The following is a 20,957-nucleotide window of genomic DNA, read 5'->3' on the forward strand; positions in this document are numbered from 1 at the left end:
TGACAGCATCAGATGTTGAACAAAATACTAATTTTGCAAAGTGTATGTCATATTAACAAGAACTTCACTGGCTCTGGTGACACAGAGGGATAAAGCATGGACTATGGCCCAGGAGACCCACGTTAAATAAGCAGCTTGGACACCTGTTGGAGCTGTTATGTGGACTGCAGGTGTGTAGTTCAAGACAGTCCACTGTCTCCATCTGTCATAGGAGGGGAGGTAATGTAAAAGGAAGGCCCTGGGTTAGGGATTTGGTCACCAAGTCACGAACGTTGGAGCCCTTATCAGAGGTGCATAGGAACATGCTCTCGTACATGAAAGAAGCTGTGGCTCTTGCAGTTAAACAGGTCACACGTTCATCAGGAGTCAGGGTTTTAAGACCACACACAAAAGCCTTCAATGTCTTACTGCTGGGATGGCAATGAGGGAACCAACACCCTCAGTAATTCCTGAATGATGCACCCCCTCAGAACAGTTTTTGCCCTCACTGGGGAATATCCAAAATGGGGTATTATTGGGGGAAGTATCAATGGACAGTAGGTATGACAGGAAAAATCACATTGTAAAAAATAATATACCAAAAAGAACTTACATTCTTAACTACAGACTGAGGTTTATTTACAGATCTGACTTTAAACTTGATTGGCAACAAAGATCATACATTATCAGACTTAGCAGTGTAAAGGTTTGGTATTTTACTACATGTACAATGTTTAAACAGTGACTTTACCACAAGGGACCAGTTACTTCTGAAGTATATGCAACACTTTTAGCATCAGGTAATACAGGAAATGAGGAGAAATTCATCATCTCACTGTACATTAGAATGGCTAGTAATATGATCTGTCTTTCAGGAATTTGTGCAAGTACTTGAAATGACAAATGCACTTGTGCTTTTTGTGCTAAAGCTAAAAACGACTTATGTAATCCAAAAAAGGAATTATGTTGCTTACCCACGCATAGACAAATGATGTAACATATTTCATCCAAGGTGAACAAATTAAGTAGTTATTGGCATTTTCTTGGCAGCCTCCACCTTTAATGTTAAGATCTATACACACAAACAACCACATGACAGAATACTAGACATGCTGTTGTGTAGCTTACCTCATGAAGCCAAGGAAGATGATTAAGGCAAGACTGACAACCCATCCAGCAGTTGCAAAGGCTTTTGGCATAGTTAGGGCTCCGGTCCCGACAATCAAGTTAAACATGTACACCATTCCCACCTTGGGAAAGAACACAATGCACAGGGTAAAGAAATTATTTTACTTATCTCACCATTACACTCATTATATGGTCGAATATACACAACTCCCCAGAAAAGTACAACAGTTCAGCAAAAAAATTCATGACATCTTTCATACTTTAATGCACAGAACTGTAAGCCATCTGACCTACTCAGTATCCAAGTTGCTTGTAGAAAGACAATTACTTATCTTCCCTAATTAGATGATTCCTTCATTAAGAAGTAAAATACACTAAGATCTCTGCATGTTATGAGGAGCACAGAGTACTCATGTATTGCTGTAGGCACATTTATTTATTTTTATTTTAAAACCATGTAGATGGAATCATCTTGGGATCCCCAACACACAAACACTTTAGCTGGTAGTGAATAAAATACAAAAGCTAAACATACAAGTATAAATACATTGTAGCAATATAATCAGTATTTACAACATTTTCAGAGATATGACAAAACATCCATGTTAGCGACATGTGCGATAATGCAGTTACAGAGATACCTACAAGATATTTACGATATGTACAAAAGGGACAATCTTTGTTTATTTATTTATTTGCATTTGTTAACCAGCATAGAACACTGATCCACACAGGCCTTGTTTAAACTTATCCTGGCAATATAAATTCATGAAACAGATACCACAACACAGATCACTCAGAACAGAAAACAGCATAAACTATTTGCAACACAGTATCACAGCTAGAAATATAAAAACTGTTTAATATATAGTATGTGCATTATATACCTCATAGTACAGGTGTATAATATGGGCAGCCACGGTGGTGCAGCAGTTAGCATTGCCACCTCACAGCAAGAGGTCCTCGGTTCGATTCTCGGCTGGGGTGCCTTCTGTGCGGAGTCTGCATGTCCTCCCTGTGGTCGCGTGGGTTTCCTCTGGGTGCTCCGGTTTCCTCCCACATCACAAAGACATGCTGTAGGTGGATTGGATACTCTAAATTGGCCCTAGGTGTAGTGTGCACATGTGTGTGCCTTCTATGGACGGCTGGGCGCCAGGCTGGAAACTCAACACCGTAAAACCCCACTGCCAATCATGAGCAGACAGATGATCCACTGTGGCGACCCCTAACCGGGAAAAGCCGAAAGAAGAAGAAGTAGAAGTACAGGTGTATAATGATATCCTAACATATATAGGATTTTCGATGGGACACAAGTCTTTGAATCTGATAAATCATATAGCCCTATATGAACTTTGGCACTGATGGGATTATCTCATTCAATAATTTCCTTAACAATTGATCTTTTAAGGTCATATTGGAAAATACCACCTCAGATAGATATAGTACATTTTGCCTTTGGAATACGTCAGGGGATGATACTGGGAACTGCACTTTTCTCCATCTTTTAAATAATTTTTAATGCATGACTGACCCAAACTTATCCTCGCCATGTATACACATAACATACTGCTTTTAAACTTTGATGAAACAATCCTCAGACTACAAGCTAAATGACAGAAAGACTTCTAAGCCCCACAGAACTTGCTATATCATAACAAAATGACTATTAGCCCTACAAAACTGTCATAATTATATAGGTTCATAGGGATGTACTAGGCTAGTGGCCCTGGAGCCTTTACAAGTCTAGCCCATAGGATTACCCTGGCATCGTGCCACCTGACCTTAGCTCCCATTTGTAACCTCTGGAAATTTACATGCAGCACCACCATTTACACTAAAATGACGTGCTCCTCAGTGCAGCCTTATCTTGTCTTTGAACTGGAGATATGCAACAAATGGAGCATCCAGCGGTTCCTTACAAAAAAGAATACATGGTGTACAAAACAAGTCCCATGTGGATCACCTAAAAGCCTTATCCTTATACTATGCCTTCTGCTGAGAGGTGACCTATATCAGACTTACAAAGCATCCTCTGATCCATCCTTAATGGACCTATTGCACATACGCAAAACAAACAGCAGCAGAAACATCTAATACCAGCATCTAAACCTTGTCTGTAATACAAATATGACATGCTGGAGGAACACGTATGTGTCTCAAAGACTATCCTTTATCTGGAACAGGTTTCTCACCCAAGTGAGACAGAGTTCTTCCATGCACTTAGTCAAGCGCAACTTGGATCAGTGGATGGGGAATCATAAATGTACATCTGGTCTAGCACATATGTCTGTATTAGAGAGAGAGAGAAGATGCTTGTAGATACTGCCCAAGTTACATATACGGTAACCATTTCAAATGTCAGGACCCGCTAGAGTGAGTCCCAAAATACAGAGACTGAATGGTATACTAAGTCCAGGATCCGATTTCTCAAAATATTCCCTCTTCTCTGAGGTATGGCGAACTCGGAGTTGGTACATACAAGTTCGGGAGGTGTGCCCCCCCCACAGCAGAAGATGTTTAAAACAGGAGATTTTTGAGATTCACTCTTCTCCTGTGTTTTTTTTTTTTGGGGGGGGGGTTCTGCTTGTTAACATTCGACATCTTGCGTACGGACATTTCAATAGGGAGCCAGTTTATACCCCCACTCAAACCAAAGGGACCAAAACCTGTATAGTATTTCTGAAAAGCATAGCTTGCCAACCTCCCCGCAACAAAAAGACATTTAGAGAAGAACAATTTTTAAGATTTGCTCTTCTCCTGTGTTTTCAATATTTTTTTTTTTTTTTTTTGCACTGTCAGCTCTTTGCATTCCTAGTGCCGACATTTCAGTAGGGAACGTATTTATACCTCCCACACAAACTGAAGGGACCAAAACCTGTACAGTACTTCTGGGAAGCATGGCTAGGCTTTAAATGGCCCTTGTACTCTCCTATGATCCTTTGACCCTGAGACCACCATCAACCTAAATGGCAGACCCATATTAGTCAATTAGCATTGCCAGTGAGAATCTATCTGAACCCTTGGGTTTGTAAAACCTGCTTTATACAGCTTAAATGCAAACAACAAAAATGACCCAACTCATAAAAGATCAGCAAACAGTATTGCTTTTGGAGAAAAAATATCTCTGAACTGCATGTTCTGTTACAGAGCAAAAGACTTGCCACTGTCTAAACTAAACTTAATATTTGCTTGCTGAATATAAAGAGGTTGCTTTAGGAACACAAGCTAAAGCTCTAAAACGTGTGCTAAAACTATGTAAAATTGCTGCGCATGACCCAGTTAAACTACTGATTCGTTTACTCTGCATGAATCGGTGTACTAGTGCTTCTAACTTATATATATTGCACTGTAATTGTCAAATTTTTATGTAACTCATGTCTGCAAGTGTATTTATTTTTCTAATCATTATTTCAGCCTAAATTCTTTGTACTAATTAGGTAGGAACCTAGTTTCAGCTGAAAAAGGCCTCAGGGGAGGACCGCCCACCTGGTAATCAAATAAACAAAAAAAAAATGAAATAAAAATGCCAACAAATTTAAATGTCCCATAATTTAGGCCTTGAAATGCCTACTTTATGTTGTTGAATTCCATATTTATACTTAATTGTATAACTGTAGAAAGAGGGGAAAAAACACTTGTCATATTATTTATGGGTGTAAGGTAACAGATAAGCATTTGTCTAAACTGTAGGGGTATAATCAGATTTTGTCAAAAAGCTCAGATTGCAATCATCGCAAGTTAGAGTACAGGTTTTCAAAACTCCACTGATGATAAAATGGTGGGATGAATTCTTGGCTAGGCAGGGGAAGACAAGACAAAATTACTTGTGCGGATACAGTCAAAAGTATGTAGGTCAGAGAGAATTCTTTTAAAATCTCATGGCAGGAGAGAAGGCTGTAGTTCACTCATAGGATAGATTATAACAATACTTATCTGCTTCAAGAACTGTTTGGGATTTGACAGGTTGTGGCTTGGTTTCTACTGCATTACCTGAACTTGCAAAAGTTGAGCTGCTTTACACTTCTGAAATCCATTTGGATATAATACATCTGTGTGCATTTTTTTTTTTTTTTTTTGCAAACAGAACCCTACATAAACCATAACCAAGTAAAAGGTCTGTGCAGATGAAAAACAGTAAGCAGATCACATCCAGATTCTAACTAGCCATGTTAGAACATGACTCACAGAACCTGAAGTATTTCCTAATTTTCCTTCTATTAAAGCTCTATCCAGTCCATGGCTTGTTACTTGATTCTACTGTCTTTCTTGATATGGTTTTAACTGTGCACATTACATGAACACAAGCTTAAGGAGACTAGGAATCATACAGAAAATGTGCCTACATCTTCCCACTAGTAAATACAGTGCTGGCAAAAAGCAAAGAATCACATCCAAGTTGTTATCATGGAATTGGAATCCGTGGCACCAGTAGCAGCAGTTTCAACCACATTAGAGTCAGATGCTAAACTTCACGCTTCAAGAACCCTCACATGTAACCAGAATTCTATACTTAGATCACTACAATTTTATCACATCAAAGTCATGTAGGATTTATCAGAAATGTTTTTCCACTGTTAAAAGTATGAATATGGATAGGAGCTTTGGTCATGGGAAGCACACTTTTATTGACTTACTGTAGTTTACAGATATTACTGACAGTAGAGGTAAAAAAGTACAGTGTCCAAAATTACAGCTCCCAAGCACAATTACACAAAAACAATGTCTTCTAAACATTTCAGTCTCAACACTTAAGTGAACAATGAACCACATGAAATACACTTATGCTCCTGCATGGCAGAAATACCTCTGTACCTCTCAACACATCCCTAATTTAAAATTTTAACTGAAAGCCTAGAAGAAAATACAAACACTTGGCTTTACAAATAAACACAGACTCCCAGTTTCATTGGTTTTGTGAAATTTTTGTCAACACAAATTTCACAGTTTACATTCACCTAAACACTGATTTGAAGAGAAATAAATATCACTTAGCAGTCATCATTTGGTGAATGCAAGGCTGATAATTATAATTCCAGCACCTATTAATTTACAGCGTCACAAACCACCCCCTACAACCTCCACAACCTCTCCCAATTAACCTCCTCATTCCAGACACCCTAAACTAAACTGCACTGTACTGACCTATTCCTTCTCCATTCAGGCACCCAAAATCTGGCAATCCCTCCACCTTCACCTTATGGAAGTCTCCTCTCTCCCCATCTTCAGAGCTCAGCTCAAAAGACACCCTCGTCAAAAATCTGACTGCAAGTGCTTTCCCAGTGGACACACAACCTAACACCCTCCTCTCCTGCATCACTTCTACTTTGATTCTCTGTTCTTAGCTGCTGCTTCCCTCTCATATTTACTATGAAAATTAGTTCACATATGATTTTCTACTCTACTAGTATTATTTACATGTTATATCAATTGTCAATGGGATTATCTACCATCTGTGATTACACGGTGTTTGTGAATTTGTTCTAATTTTCTTTTTTTTTTTAGTGAATCTCTTCACATGAGCTGTACCTGCAAATGGTCTATAGTGATCAGTGTACTGACCTAGTAAACAAACTAAAATAAATAAACATCTGGACCCATGTTTTCAGTACCTTAAAGCATACACAACAAGTAGGTACAAGGAGGCTTCTGCCAAGTTCTCTGCATCATACTAGCTTTATCAGCTAGCTATAGATTTTAAAATCCATTATGTCGACCTACTGCATGTTAAAGTATAAATCATATAGGTCAGCAAGTATGTGTATACACATATATAGATACATGCTTAACACAATCTGCTTTTATGAGGCTCAGATTTTCTACATTACAGTGCTTCCTGTAATTAGGCATTGCCATTAAGGATTCTGGCTTTACTTCCTTGAACTGAGACCATTTTACATACATAAATACAAATATGTCAATCACAGGCTAAATTAATGCCCTTCTTGCCTGCCAATATACCAAAACAGTTGTACCTATACTAAGTGTCTAGGCTATTCTTAAAATATCTAAACTAGTGCTTGCTTTGATGTAATTTGTTAGTTTGTTCCATGCATCAGCAGCTCTCTCAGATAACCAATTAGTACACTTCTCATTCCTATAGAATCTTCTACATAGGCTGCCTGATAATTCTTTACTACTTTTTGATAACAACAAGCATTCCCAGAGGTAGTTTCTAAATGCCTTATATACCCGAATAAGGTCTCCTCTTAAATATCTATATGAGACACTGTACAACTTTAGATATTTTAGTTTTTCATAATAACAGATTTTTACATCCATGAATGTTTTTGGTATAATCTTTGCAGTTTACTCATCCTTGTTTTCTCATAAGGTTTCCATTTTGTTATTCCAGACTCAAGTTTGGGTCTCATGTAACTAACAAACAAACAATAACTTCATAATTTCTGATTTCCTAGACTTCATACATCTTTATACAACCCTACAATTATATAGCTATCATTAGTCAACTGGTTGATATGATTAGAAAAACCTCAAAGCTGGATCTACCCATATACCCAGGTCCCTACAGTCTCAATCACGGTGTGCTGTATTAAATATTCACTTTTCAATTTATGTATCCTAAATCTAATATGCTTAGTTTTTAATGTATTTATCAGCATATTATTCTCCCGTGCCCAAATGGTGAAATTAGTCAAGTTCTTTTGCAGACATGCCTCATCTGTAACACATGTAATCTATTTACCCAATTTCAAGTCATCTGCATACAGACTGTAGAACACCTCAGATGAAAAAAGATGGATCTGAAAGATACAATCTAAGTATGGACCTAGGACAGTGATATGTGAGACACCCAGACTGTAACCAAGAATTTCACCTACACAGTTGCTGTAAGATACTTGCCATGTCCTATTTGTAAGCCATGCAGCTATCCATCTTATCAAGAGTACATCAATACCTAGTGGTTCTAACTTACTGATCAGTGTTTTGTGTATGACTCCGTCAAATGCTGAAGTTAAAACTATACATATATATATATATTATATATATTTTATATATATATATATATATATATATATATATATATACACATTAAATCACAGCACATATTTCATTCATAACTATTATATTGTTATAGAACATCATGTTACAGGTGGTAATATATCTATTTTAACATATTTATACTGATATGTGGTTTCAAGCCCCAACCTTTTCAATTCTGACAATAACTTATTACCTTCTCCTTTATTTTTCCACAACAAGAAAGTAAAGTTAAGGGTCTGTATGACTATAGCGTTATACTATTCCCTTTTCACTTAAAGACAGATTTAGTAAGTTCATGCCTCCAATCTTTAGGAATCTCCCCATATTTATACAGCCTAGTAAATAATAGATATAATGGTACTGCAAGTATTTGCAGAAGTGTTCTCAGGTCATTATTACCAATTATGTCTCCTCCCTGTGCTTTGCTTGGATCCAGTTTGCATGGTTCTTTTTCATTATAATCTAATTTGATTTCAGTATTTGAGGTTACTTGGATGTCCCTAGGACAATTCATCATTCCCTTTGTGATTTTAAATAAGATTTTGTAAATATATCTATAATTTATTGTGTCTGAGAATACATTTTAGAATCTACATAAAGCTTATTCATTTGTATATCTTTACTCCTTCCACATCTTGTGTATCTATAAAATGGTTTCCTTTTATGCTCAGCATTCTTTATACAAATTTTCTTCAAATTATTCTTGATCTTGTCTCACATACTTCTTAATTTATTTGTCCAGCTTATTTATTTCAGTTTTCAATGTTGTAATTCAATCTCTCTCATTTTCATCTCTCACTTTAATCAAGTATCTTCTTGTTCAGGTGGAAATATATCTTCCTGATGTTGTGTATCTAAATCCTAGTTTTTTTCCATTCAAACAATTTCTCTTTCAAAACTTTCCACATTCCTTCTGCAGTTTTTCCACTGAAAGCATTACTTCAATTAGATTTACATATGGTCTGTTTCTCCTTCATATAATCTGTTATGTATAGTCAGCTCAGCTGACCAGAAGTGCTTGAGTGAAGGGGCAATACTTAGTTGTCCAAAACCAAATACACAAGGCATTATTAAAACAGTCTACAGACTTTGTCACATTAATAAGATGTGTGATGTGCAGTCATGTCTGTGCCTGCTTGCCACTTCTTCATAGACTAGCAGCTTTCCTGAATATTTTGACATCCATTTCTGAATGTTCCTCCTTTCCATAAACCAGTCATTCCTTCATCATTGTGGATTAGTTCTCTAAGTTTAACTTACGGGTGCAGGTGTGAATATCTGCCAAACCAAAAACATTTTCTCAGCTCTTCACAGTTAGCAAGATGTGTTCTCTAGCAGCTTAGACTAAGCCTAGCAGTCAAAATGTGGACACAGCATATATACAGCCATTTAGCTATTTGTCTGTTCAACTTACCATATATCTTTCTGCTTATCTATCCATCTGTCTATCTGTGTATCTATCAATCAGTTTATCTATACAAATATTTGCCTGTCTACCTACCTATCCATCCTTTAAATCAGTAACAGCTGGGGCCCTCTAAACAACAACTGTACTTGCAGTTGATTTCTAACATCTGTCTCTCCCTCTCTGTCTCTCTCTCTCCATCCCCCCTTGTATTTATTTATTCATTTGAAGATGGTAAGTGGATTAAACCAAAAGAGGCTTTATACAGCCATGAACAAATTACAAAACAATCAATATTTGAAGCATACAGGAAATTAATTACAACACAGTATGTTAAGTTCAAGCTTAATGGGGCTAAACCAATCACCAAAACATTAACTAAAATATATAAAGTGTAACAACCCACCTCTGCATCGGTAATTAAGGAGCCTCAATTCTCACTACTGGCAATAGTGGGGGGATATTTACTGGGAGAATAACAGGTACACACACATTATTTCCAGATGCAGCTCTCTGCATCAAGTGCAATTTCCCTTAGGAGCACACAGAGATCACAGTCAGTCAGGGGCTGGTTCCTCTACCTTCCTCCAGATCCCCAATAAGACTCTCCACTAGCATAGCTGCAAAGTTGAGATCTCAGCTGAGAGACCAAGCCAATACCTCCAGCACCCTCTCTGTCTAACCAGTGCTTTGTGTCCCTGCCCAAGTAGTGTGCACACACACACACACACACACACACACACACACACACACACACACACACACATGGAAGAGGCTGGCACAGGTTTACCAGCTATACTCCCTTCTGCCCAGACTATAAGGTAGTATTCACAGCCACCAGTCACTCTTATCAGTTACTTTAGGGCCCTTAACAAAGGGTTTCCAATTTTATTGTGTAATATTAATACTAATACAAATGGCAGTTTGACCAAGAGCAAGGCTATTAATGGCCCACACAGTGCCACCAAATAAATATGCAAATACTCATAAAACTTAAATATCTCTACACAGATCAGCCACAATGCAAGGTTTAAATACATTTAATAATACATAATAAAAAAGACAATACTAAATATATATTCACAGTGACAGAGTTCAAAACCACAAGAAATATTTAAAATAACACTGTAGTACAGGCTCACACAAAGAGAAACATCTAAACTAAGCTTTACTATATTCCTGACTGAATATAAGAGAATTATACCATTCCCTAGAAACTTACTTCATTAGAGCAAGGCAGATGTGGTGAATGGCTCTTGTTGCTGTCGGGTCTAAAACAGAATGCAGAATGCTCTGTCTCTCTAAGAGACTTCATTGAATATATTACTTCTAGGATAGCTTGTAGAATGACATAATTTCTGGTCATCTGACTTCTAGTTCCCCCAGGCCAAACCTCCAACTGCTAGAAGCTGGCAGCATTTAGCATCTACCTGTAAAAATATACATACAATGGCTTTTCCTTAGATCTTTGGCAGATGCTGGAAGTCATAAAACAATTGCATTCCTTCATGCTTCAAAAGTAGCAATTAGTTCACTGTAAGGACAATACAGAAAGCTTCTTATTACAGACTTTAGGTCTCTAGCTGCATTGAAAACTTGAAAGATAGCTTCTTTATTTGCGTAGCCTATAAAGAAATTTAGTTTCAGACATTTTTCTAAAGTTTGTTGGACTGAGGTTACTACATTAAACAGTTACAATGCAAGTGCATTTCTGTTCTCTTCCAGTAGGGCATACTGTGGTCACATTTCAAAAACAGCACTTTGCAAATTCCTTTTCAACATGTACGTTTGTGCAAGCTGTTTGATATACACATGACATACAGTTCTAGTACATTTGTAACACAAGCATCTTGTACAAATCATTTTGATATTCACCAATGACATACAATTATTTACAAAATTCCAGCTAGCTATACTGGCAGCATCTCCTTTCGTCACAAAGTATCAACATTACATTAGCTAAAAATTACATGCACAAGAAGAGCTGCATCAAATATTCTAAAGAAAGTCCCCTATACAAGTAAAGAAGATTGAATACAGTGAAACAGTGTAAATGTAATTATAACAGAAGGTAACACTGTGCAACTATATGGAGTGAAAATGTCACTGATAATGAGAGAAAGGTTTGAAGGGGTTGTTTTTTTAAGACCATATTGCATGCAGTGTTTTGGTTTGTACCTTAGACTTCTACAGGATGTGACTGAGTTAAGTATGGCAGGATGAGTTAACATCAAATTAAAATAAATATAAATAGGGCAAACCACTCACATAACACCAAAACTGGTTACTGGCTGCAGGTGTATATGTAGATTTGAAAGCAAAGATGGTTGGGATACTACATACAGATGCTATGAGGAGGCTGAAGCTTCTGTTTTTGGGGGCATCAGATGTCAATGATTTGTGGCTGGAGTTGAATGTATATTTGGAGATTATGAGTAAGCTGGGGTCAAGTTGGCATGACGATGTTTAAAGGAAGTGTGTTTAATGACAACACAGACATAAGAGAAATACACCCATATGAGAAGCTTATAGAGGAGGGTGGACAGTGGGCAGGTGGATATATGATGTACGGGGTGAAAGATGTTTCAAGTGTGCCCACTGTTACTCTTTAATGAGTGAATGGGCAAATAAATAAAAATATTTATTTAAAGAGATGTTAACCTTAAATCGGTTTGCTTCAGTTAGAGATGGTGGCTAAAGACCATTTTCAAGGAATGAGATAATGGTATCTTTCCTTTGTGCAAGGCAGACTTCTTCAGTGAGGAAGTATGCAGCCATATAAAACCCTTTTAGAATGGAAATGAGTTCTCTCCAGAATATGATCTACATTACAGCTAAATGAGAGTGAGGTTTTAAGAAAGTACAGTTGTGTACACTTACCATAAATGTAGATGTTCAAGTGTCTTCATTGTTGCAGTCATTACATTGGGGTCAGCCCTGCCAGGGTAGCCCTCGGCCGGCCTGAATACCAGAGAGTTAGTATTTCTGTGTCGGCTGCTGTTGCTTCAAGACTGACATCAGGTCATCAGTGGTATAAAGTAAGGCAGCCAACACCATTTCATCAGTTTTTCTTGCACTAACCTGTCAAAGAGCCCCCAAAGTAGGAGGCCAGGTTCTGGTGGAAGAACCCCACCAGTGGAAAATAAACATCAATATGTCCCTTGAAAGAAAAGGAGAACAACAAGGAAGAAAAGTAATAAAAAGCAAAGGGGGGATGGAGGGAGGGAAACCAGGACCGCCAACAGTGAAGACACTCAAACATCTACATTTATGGTAAGTGCACACAACTGTACTATGTTCTTCATGTTTCAGTGTTGCAGTCATCACATTTGGGTAGATTCCCAAACCTAAGGAAAAGGGTGGAGGCAGTCAAGGAAGTTAGGGGCTGGCTATGATGCCCTGCAAGACTGCAGAGGCAAACGATGCCCTGGATTTAGAGAAGAGAGGTAGGTGGCAATGCTTGGTAAAAGTGTGAACAGATGTCCAGGTAGCAGTCTCCAGGATGTCCCTGGTGGGGACACCTCTGAGGAAAGCTGCAGAGGTGAAGGCTGCTCTGGTGGAGTGTGTCCTGACCCCGTTGGGGGGAGGTTTGCCATGCTGTTTGTTGCAGAAATGGATGCAGTGTGCTATCCATTTGGAAATGGTTTGCTTGGAGATGGCTTTGCCTTCTGCCCCTGTAGCAAAACTAACCAGCAATTGATCAGACTTCCTGAAAGGTTTAGTCCTGTCTAGATCATATCTGAGCTGTCTGTGCACATCTAGAGAGTGCAGAATAGTTTCCCCCTTGTTTTGGGGGTTAGGAAAGAAGGTGGGCAAATGACTGGAATGGTTGAGAGCCCAACTGGACACTACCTTGGGCATGAAAGATGGATTAGTTTTGAGGGATACCCTGCCTGCATGGAAGATGATGAAGGGTACCACAGCCATGAGTGCTTGCAGCTCAGAGACTCTTGTGGCTGAAGTGATGGCCAGAAAGAAGGCTGTTTTCCAGGAGATAAATTTTAGCTCTGCAGAAGAAGCTGATTTGAAAGGAGGCAGGGTGAGCTTTTCTAAGATAAAGTTAAGGTCTCATGCTGGTGCTGGTGCCCTTCTGGGGGGGGGGGGCTCAAGTTGCCAGCCCCTCTGAGGAGCTGTTTAATCAGAGGGTGCGAGAAAAGTGGCTGCCCAGTGGAAAATGTGCAAAAATAGCAGAGGCATAATTTTTTTATAGAGGAGAAAGAGAGATCACTGGGCAGTAGGTCAGCTAAATAATCTAGGCTGGAGGGCTGTGCTGTATTGGCTCCTTTTGCCTGGATCCAAGTGCAGAACCTTTTCCATTTATCTGCACAAGACTTTCTGGTGATAAGGCATCTGGCCTCTCAGATGACCTCCAGAACCTGTTTACTGAGGATGGCAGTTTGGTCCGGGGTTAGGGAATAAGCCAAGCTGCCAAAATGATGTCTGCAATTGGGGGTGCATGAATTCCCCTTCCCTCTGGGTTAGGAGGTTTGGAATCCGAGGAAAATGCCATAGAGGCAGTGGGGACAGGCTGCACAGCAAGGTGTGCTGTCTGGGCCAGTCTGGAGCTATGAGAATGGTCCTTGTTTTTTCTTCCCCTATTTTGAGCAGTACCCTGGGGATGAGAGGTAGGGGAAGAAAGGCATAGACCGAGAGGTTTACCCAGGGGAAGGACAGGGCATCCAGTTTCCAAGCCATGGAGTGATGCTCTCTGGTGCAGAATTTGCTGAGCTGGTGGTTGGTGTTCATAGGTTCATACTAGGCTATCTGCCCTAGGGCATTTATAAGCCTAGCCAGAGTATGTTTGGCTTTCGCCACCCATTTTAAATTAATTTTGCTATGCCCTTTTTCGAGGTTAGTATACTGTGCCTATGTCTAACACTGACACAGAAGTGATACCCGGGGTAAACCTACGATCTCCCATCCACTCATCAAGATTCCTCTTGAAGAAAGTCAATGAGGGACTCTGCCTAATCTGGACTGGGATTTTATTCCAGAGTGAAGGGAGCCTCTGAGTTATGAATCTGTCCCTCCAGCATGTCCTATTTATTTCAGTGCTGAGGTTCAAGTCTCTCAAGCGTGTAGCTCGATGGGATATGGATTTTTTGAGGTGCAGCATGTCCCTTAATTCCAGGTTGGACATGGCTTTATACATCAGGCACAGGTCGCCTCTGAGCAGGCGGTATGCCACTGAGTAGAGCTGGAGTTTCTTAAACCGGGCAGCATATGGCATCTGTTTGAGCCCTTTGATCCTCTTGGTGAGGTACTTTTGGGGTCTTTCCAGTTGCTGCAGGTGTTTGGTAAGGTACATCCTAAAAGGGGCATTGTACTCGATTATGGGCCTGATGTGGGATGAGTAAAGAGGCACGATGACCTCCCCTAATCTAGATGTGAATCCCTTCATGATTAGGTGGGCTATATAAAATGTTTTTCTAACCACTTTGGCCACATGGTTGTCATATGAGAGATTGCTATCAACTTGGGTCCCCAGGTCCCTAATTACTTCTCCTGTACTTAATGGATTACCACCTATGTGGTAATTTGTGGGCACTTTGTTTTTGCCAAAGGGGATAACTATACACTTTTTGGCATTTAGCTTGAGCCCATGGCTCTGGCACCAGTTGTCTGTTTCTATGAGGCCCTTTTGGAGGATGCTTGTGTCGGCTGGAGAGTCGATTATGGTGCCCAGTTTGCAGTCATCTGTGAACTTGGTCAGCCACAGTCTTTCTGTGTTGGCCTGTACCTCTGAGAAATATATACCAAACAAGAGAGGTCCCAGGACTGAGCCTTGTGGGACGCCACTTGTAACTGGTTTGGAGTCTGACATGGCTCCAGCAATTCTAACCATGTGGGTTCTGTCCTTGAGCCAGTTTGCAACCCATCTAGTGACATAGGGGTTTATATTAAGCTGGTGAGCTTATCTATAATGCCCGAGTGGGGTATTGTATCGAAGGCTTTTGCGAGGTCCAGGTAGGCTGTGTGGACCACCTTCCCTTCATCAATGGCCTTGGTGACTGTTTCAAAGAAGTTGACCAGGTTTAAGAGGCAGGATCTTCCCTTAACAAAGCCGAACTGGGTAGGATCCAGTATCTGTAGGTCCCCAATATCTTTATTTATGAGGTCCATGATGATCCTTTCCATAGCTTTGCAGACCAAGCTAGTCAGGCTTATGGGGCGATAGTTTCTAGGGTCTGTTGAGGCACCACCTTTGTGGAGAGGGACCACTGTTGCTGTACGCCACTCTTTGGATACATATCCTGTAGTAAGGCTGAGACTGAACAGTAGTTTTATGTTTGGGTTTAGCTCTTCTTGGAGTTCATGTAGGACGCAGCCCGGAACACCGTCTGGTCCCATTGATCATGCGTTTTTTGCTTTGGAGAGGGCGGCTCTTACTTAAGCATCTGAGATTTCAGGGGGGCAGCACTCTGCTGGGATAGATATTTGCCCTTTTGGTCAGGAGGGGGGGGGGAGTTTGCGCTGAACCTGTCAGCTAGGATGTTGGCAATGTTTGTGGGTTCGGTGCATTTTTTGTCATTTTGGACTAATTCTGTGCATATATGGGAATTCCCACCCAGGTTCCTAACATAATTAAGAAAGCCTTGTGATTATCCTTAGTGTCCTGTGCAATTTTTCTCTCGAAGCTGGCCTTAGACGATTTTATGAGTGCCCTTAGTTTTTTGCTAATACTGATCAGAGATGCCTTCCCTTTTTGGGATTTTGCTCTATCATGTAGTAGCTTCCTCCTTCTATTGTATAGTTTGTTTATGGCTGGAGTCCACCAGACAGGACGTCTGCCTTTGGAGGATTGGGTCTTGGTTTTATTTGGGATTGCATGATCCATGCATTCCTGAAGGTGTTCATAGAATGCATTTTTAAGGATTCTGCGGTCTGGGCAGATTTTCCACAGGCCCGGGGGCTTTGAAGGATTCCACCTCGATTTTGAGGAGTGTGAAATTTGCTTTAGAGAAGTTTTTCACTGTGGTTTTCTGGGCAGGGGGTGGGGTCGGGATGTGAATATCCAGTGAGATCAGTTTATGGTCTGATCTTACCAGTGAGGGATACACTTCTGGTCTGGAGCATAGAGTCCCCATGTTGGTGATGATCAGGTCCAGTATGTTTTCCCCTCTTGTGGGAGTGGTAACAAGTTGTTCCATAGCATTTGAGTTTATGAATTCTAGGAACCTTTGGGCTAGGGTGTTGGAGCTAGAGTAATGCTCCCAGTCTATGTTTGGGTAGTTGAAGTTGCCCGATATAATGATGTTTGGAGAGACCTTCATATTTTCCAGTGTTCTCAGGAAGGCCGAGTGGGGTTCCTGGGTTTGAGAGGGTGGTCTGTAGCAGGCTATAAACTGGAAGGCAGTTTTACCCACTGTTAGTTGCACATGGATAGTCTCTGATGCTTTGTGCTTTGCCACCAACCTGGAGGTGTGGGTATCTTTGATGAATATCGATACTCCCCCTCCTTTTGTGGTTCAGTCCAAGTTTTGGGGCCGAAAAGCATGGTATGAGGTATAACCTGGTAGTGCTGGGGTGCTCTCGGGAGCCCTGAACCAGGTTTCTGTTACTGCACAGATATCGATCTTCTCCATGCTAAGGAGAGTTTCAAGTGCATGCATCTTAAGGTTTAGACTTCTGGCGTTGAGTAGCATTACTCTTAGTTTCTTATCCCTTGTGATACCTATGGAGGTGGGTTTGTCTTTTGAGCCTTGCCTAAAAAAGGAACTATGGGGGTAGCAAGAGCCTTTGCCAATATACGAAAGCCCAGGGGTGACAGGTGCAAGCCGTCCCTAGCGAAGCATCGTGGCTTGTCGAGCATATCATCCCAGGCTGACAGGCATTGGATCCCCTTTGAATGACACCAGTACTTAAGCCAATTGTTGAAATTGATCATCTTGTCTTCATATTGTGGCATCATTCTTGGTGAGGGTAAGATGCTACTCAAGGTCAGGGTCATACTGGCCTGGGCTACATGCTCAGAGAGCTCCTCTATGTCTCTTTTCATGTAGTCCAGGGAGGTACGTCTCAGGTCATTCACACCAGCATGGACAATGACTGAGTCATATTTGTACTTGCCTTGGAGTGACCTGAGTGCTTATGTTATGTGGCGGATCCTAGCGCCTGACAGGCTGCTCACCGTGACTTTCTCCTTGTTCAGCCTGGTGAGCAGGACGTCAGTGTGCCTGACGATAGAGTCACCTATTACAAGTGTATCAGGTGTGTTGTTTAGCCATAAGGGCTGTGACTGTTCGGCACACTGACTTTGTGAGATATGTGTTGCACGTGTTTTGTTTTGGGGTAGCGGTTGCTTGGGTGTCTGCTTTGGAGGTCTCTGCTGCTTAGGCAGATCTTTATTTAGAGCCTCCGAGTATGTTTTTGTGTGATTATGTGTTTGGTTTGCTGTCGTGGTAGGTCTATGTGAGACTGGAATTGTAGTGAGTGTGGTTTCCTTCTCCTCCTGACTGGTTATGCCAGTACTGAGTTGAGAGATCTTAGCCTCCAGTTTGGCTATATGGTTGCATCTCTCACATGTGTTGGAATTTGTTGGGAGGAGGAGAGGGTTGTCTGTGTACATGAGGCAGTTGTAACATTGCCTCAAGATTCCCAGGTTCACCAGCTGGACCGGAGAGGAGATTGACAACTGACCTTTGGAAATGCTAGAATAATATTGGGAATTCCTTTATAATTGAAAACAAGGGCCAATGGGGAGTGAGGGTGTAGTGCTTTTAATTTTTAGTGCTGACTTATATAATTGCTTTAGTGAGCAAGTGCCAGGTAACTTAAGTGCAATGTGTTACAGGTAACTTAAATGCAAAAACGATAAACAGTAACTTTCTTTCAAGTGAAACAAGGAAATAAGTACAGTAAGCAATGCAGATATCACTAGGGATCCACAGAAGCGTTGAGAAGCCGCGTTTTAGGTGGAATTAGCGTTCTAGGGAAATAACAAGCAAACAAACAACAAGCATACAAACAAAGCTAGATTCAGCAGGCCTGGATCTAGTCTATGCTACAGCAAACAAGGTGTACCAATTTCAGTAAGAAACAGTTCAAATATGCAGGTACTATAAACCTTTAACCAGAAATTCCCAGCTCAGAAGGGCAGAGTCCAGCCTCTCCTCCCACAAGAGTGCAGACCACGAACCTTCTTAATGTAAAATAATTGGCCTGAAGCCCAAGTGCATAAACCAGAACTAATACACTTTAGGAATAACAGACACTGAGCTCTCAATCAGCAGTTCCCAACTTAGAAGGATGAAAGCTACCTGTCCTGCCACCACAGTGCATGCCACAAACCTTCCTAATGTAAGACAACTGGTCTGAAGCCCAAGTGCTTAATCCAAAAGACTTAGAATGATAGCTACACTTTAATCAAGTTACTACCAAACAGTAATAAATACAATTGAATACTTTAAAGAATGCCTGGATTAGTGCTCAAGTTATACAAACAAAGCTAGATTCAGCAGGCCTGGATCTAGTCTATGCTACAGCAAACAAGGTGTACCAATTTCAGTTAGCAGCAGTTCAGATATGCATGCACTATAAGCCTTTAACCAGAAATTCCCAGCTCACAAGGGCAGAGTCCAGCCTCTCCTCCCACAAGAGTGCAGACCACGAACCCTCTTAATGTAAAATAACTGGCCTGAAAGCCCAAGTGCTTAAACCAGAATTAATACACTTTTAGAATAACAGACACTGAGCCCTCAATCAGCAGTTCCCAACTTAGAAGGATGTAAGCTACCTGTTCTGCCACTACAGTGCAGACCACAAACCCTCTCAATGTAAAACAACTGGTCTGAAGCCCAAGTGTTGAAACTAAAAGGTTTAGAATGAGTTACACCAAGCAGTAATAAATACAACTGAGTACTTTTAAGATGACGCAAAAGCAAAATAAAGTAGGAAGAAACACAAGTACAGTAAAAGCAGATGATTTTTTTTTTTTTTTTTCAGAAAAGTAGCAAAAGCAGTAGTAAATACAATTCTCATGCAGTGCAAGCCGGGACACTTGAATATGTAGCAATATTAGTCCACACACAGTTTGAAAAAATGTAATTAAATTAAAAAGGACTAAAAGCAAGTGCAGAAAGGGTTAATTAGGTAGAATGCGGTAAAGAGATGGGCCTGGGGGAGTGTCTTAGATCAAATCTACAGTGGGGTGGGCACTGCAAAAGCCACCAAATTTAAACTACAACCAAGAACTGGGAGGGGGGGGGAACAGTTTCAACACAGATGTGAGGAATGTGCAAATTATAAAGCCAAAAAATATATACTGTTCTCTCTCTCTCTCTCTCTCTATATATATATATATATATATATATATATATATATATATATATATATATATATATATATATATATATACACACACACACACACACACACACACACACACAACAGATATCTAAGCAAACAATTTAGCTCTATAATACAGAATAATACAGAAAAGTATACTCATCTCTATATATTTGCAGATAGTTCTGTAAGGCTGTCTCTCAAACTAAGGTTCCAGTTTAAATGCAGATTGTTAATTGTGGGAGGCAAAGTGGTGCTGTCTTGTTTTGATCAGGCGAATCCCTGGACAGAGAAGGGGGTTTGAAAGCTATCAAGGCCTGCTGCACAGCCATCATCTCTTTCTGACTGATGTGCAGGTGGATTTGCTCACGGCTCCATTGGCCTTGTATGCACCTGCCATCCAGGTGTGCACCCCAAGCGCAGTCTGATACATCTGTGCTGAGGGTATGTGCAGTGGGGTGTCGGGAGAAAGGCAGTCCCTTGCTGTGGGAGCAGGCTGTTGCCCACCAAAGAAATTCCTTTCTCAGGCAAGGAATAATAGGTAGAACAGTTTCCAGATCTTGAGAGTGTTGACACCAAAGGCTCTTTAGGTTACCATTGAAGTTTCCTCATATGCAGTCTGGCATATGAAATGAGGAGTATGCAAGATGCCATGAACCCCAGGGTTTGCAGGATTTTACTTGCAGAATGCTGCGTCCTGGTGGCCAGTTGAGAAAAGTAAGAGGACAGGAAAATTTGTTTCTCTGGTGTAAGGTATGCCATCTGGGATGCTGTATCCAGACTTGCTCCCAGGAAGATTATCCTTTGGGTGGGCACCTGTTTAGATTTCTTTTTATTGATTGTGTACCCTAGGGAGGTTAGTAGGTTCTTTACAAAGGGCAGGTCTTTAAGAAGCTTTTCCTGGCTGCCTGCCTGAATAAGGCTGTTGTCTAAGTAGGGGTAAATTTGAATATTTCTTTGTCTGAAAAAGGCAATGGCTGGAGCCAGGCATTTTGTGAAAACTCTGGGAGCAGTAGATAAGCCAAAGGGAAGTGCAGAGAACTGAAAGTGTTAAGATTCTGCTCTGAAGCGGATATATTTTCTGCAGGGATCACTGATAGGAATGTGGCGGTAGGCCTCTTTTAGGTCCAGGGTGGCTAGCCAAGCATCCTTGGAG

At 40.5% G+C, this 20,957-nt stretch overlaps 1 protein-coding gene across 1 annotated transcript in view; it reads right to left on the minus strand.

The window, feature by feature from the left end:
- TMEM104 (transmembrane protein 104) overlaps positions 1-20,957 on the minus strand; it is a 1,389,603-nt gene that overhangs the window by 1,111,132 nt on the left and 257,514 nt on the right. The window contains exon 3 of the mRNA XM_044085161.1: positions 1,108-1,229. Coding sequence (XP_043941096.1) covers positions 1,108-1,229 — 122 coding nt within the window. The remainder of the gene's footprint in view (positions 1-1,107; positions 1,230-20,957) is intronic.

The sequence above is a fragment of the Protopterus annectens genome, chromosome 10.part0 (assembly GCF_019279795.1).
Source record: "Protopterus annectens isolate FY-2018-M chromosome 10.part0, PAN1.0, whole genome shotgun sequence".
Taxonomy (NCBI): Eukaryota; Metazoa; Chordata; order Ceratodontiformes; family Protopteridae; genus Protopterus; species Protopterus annectens.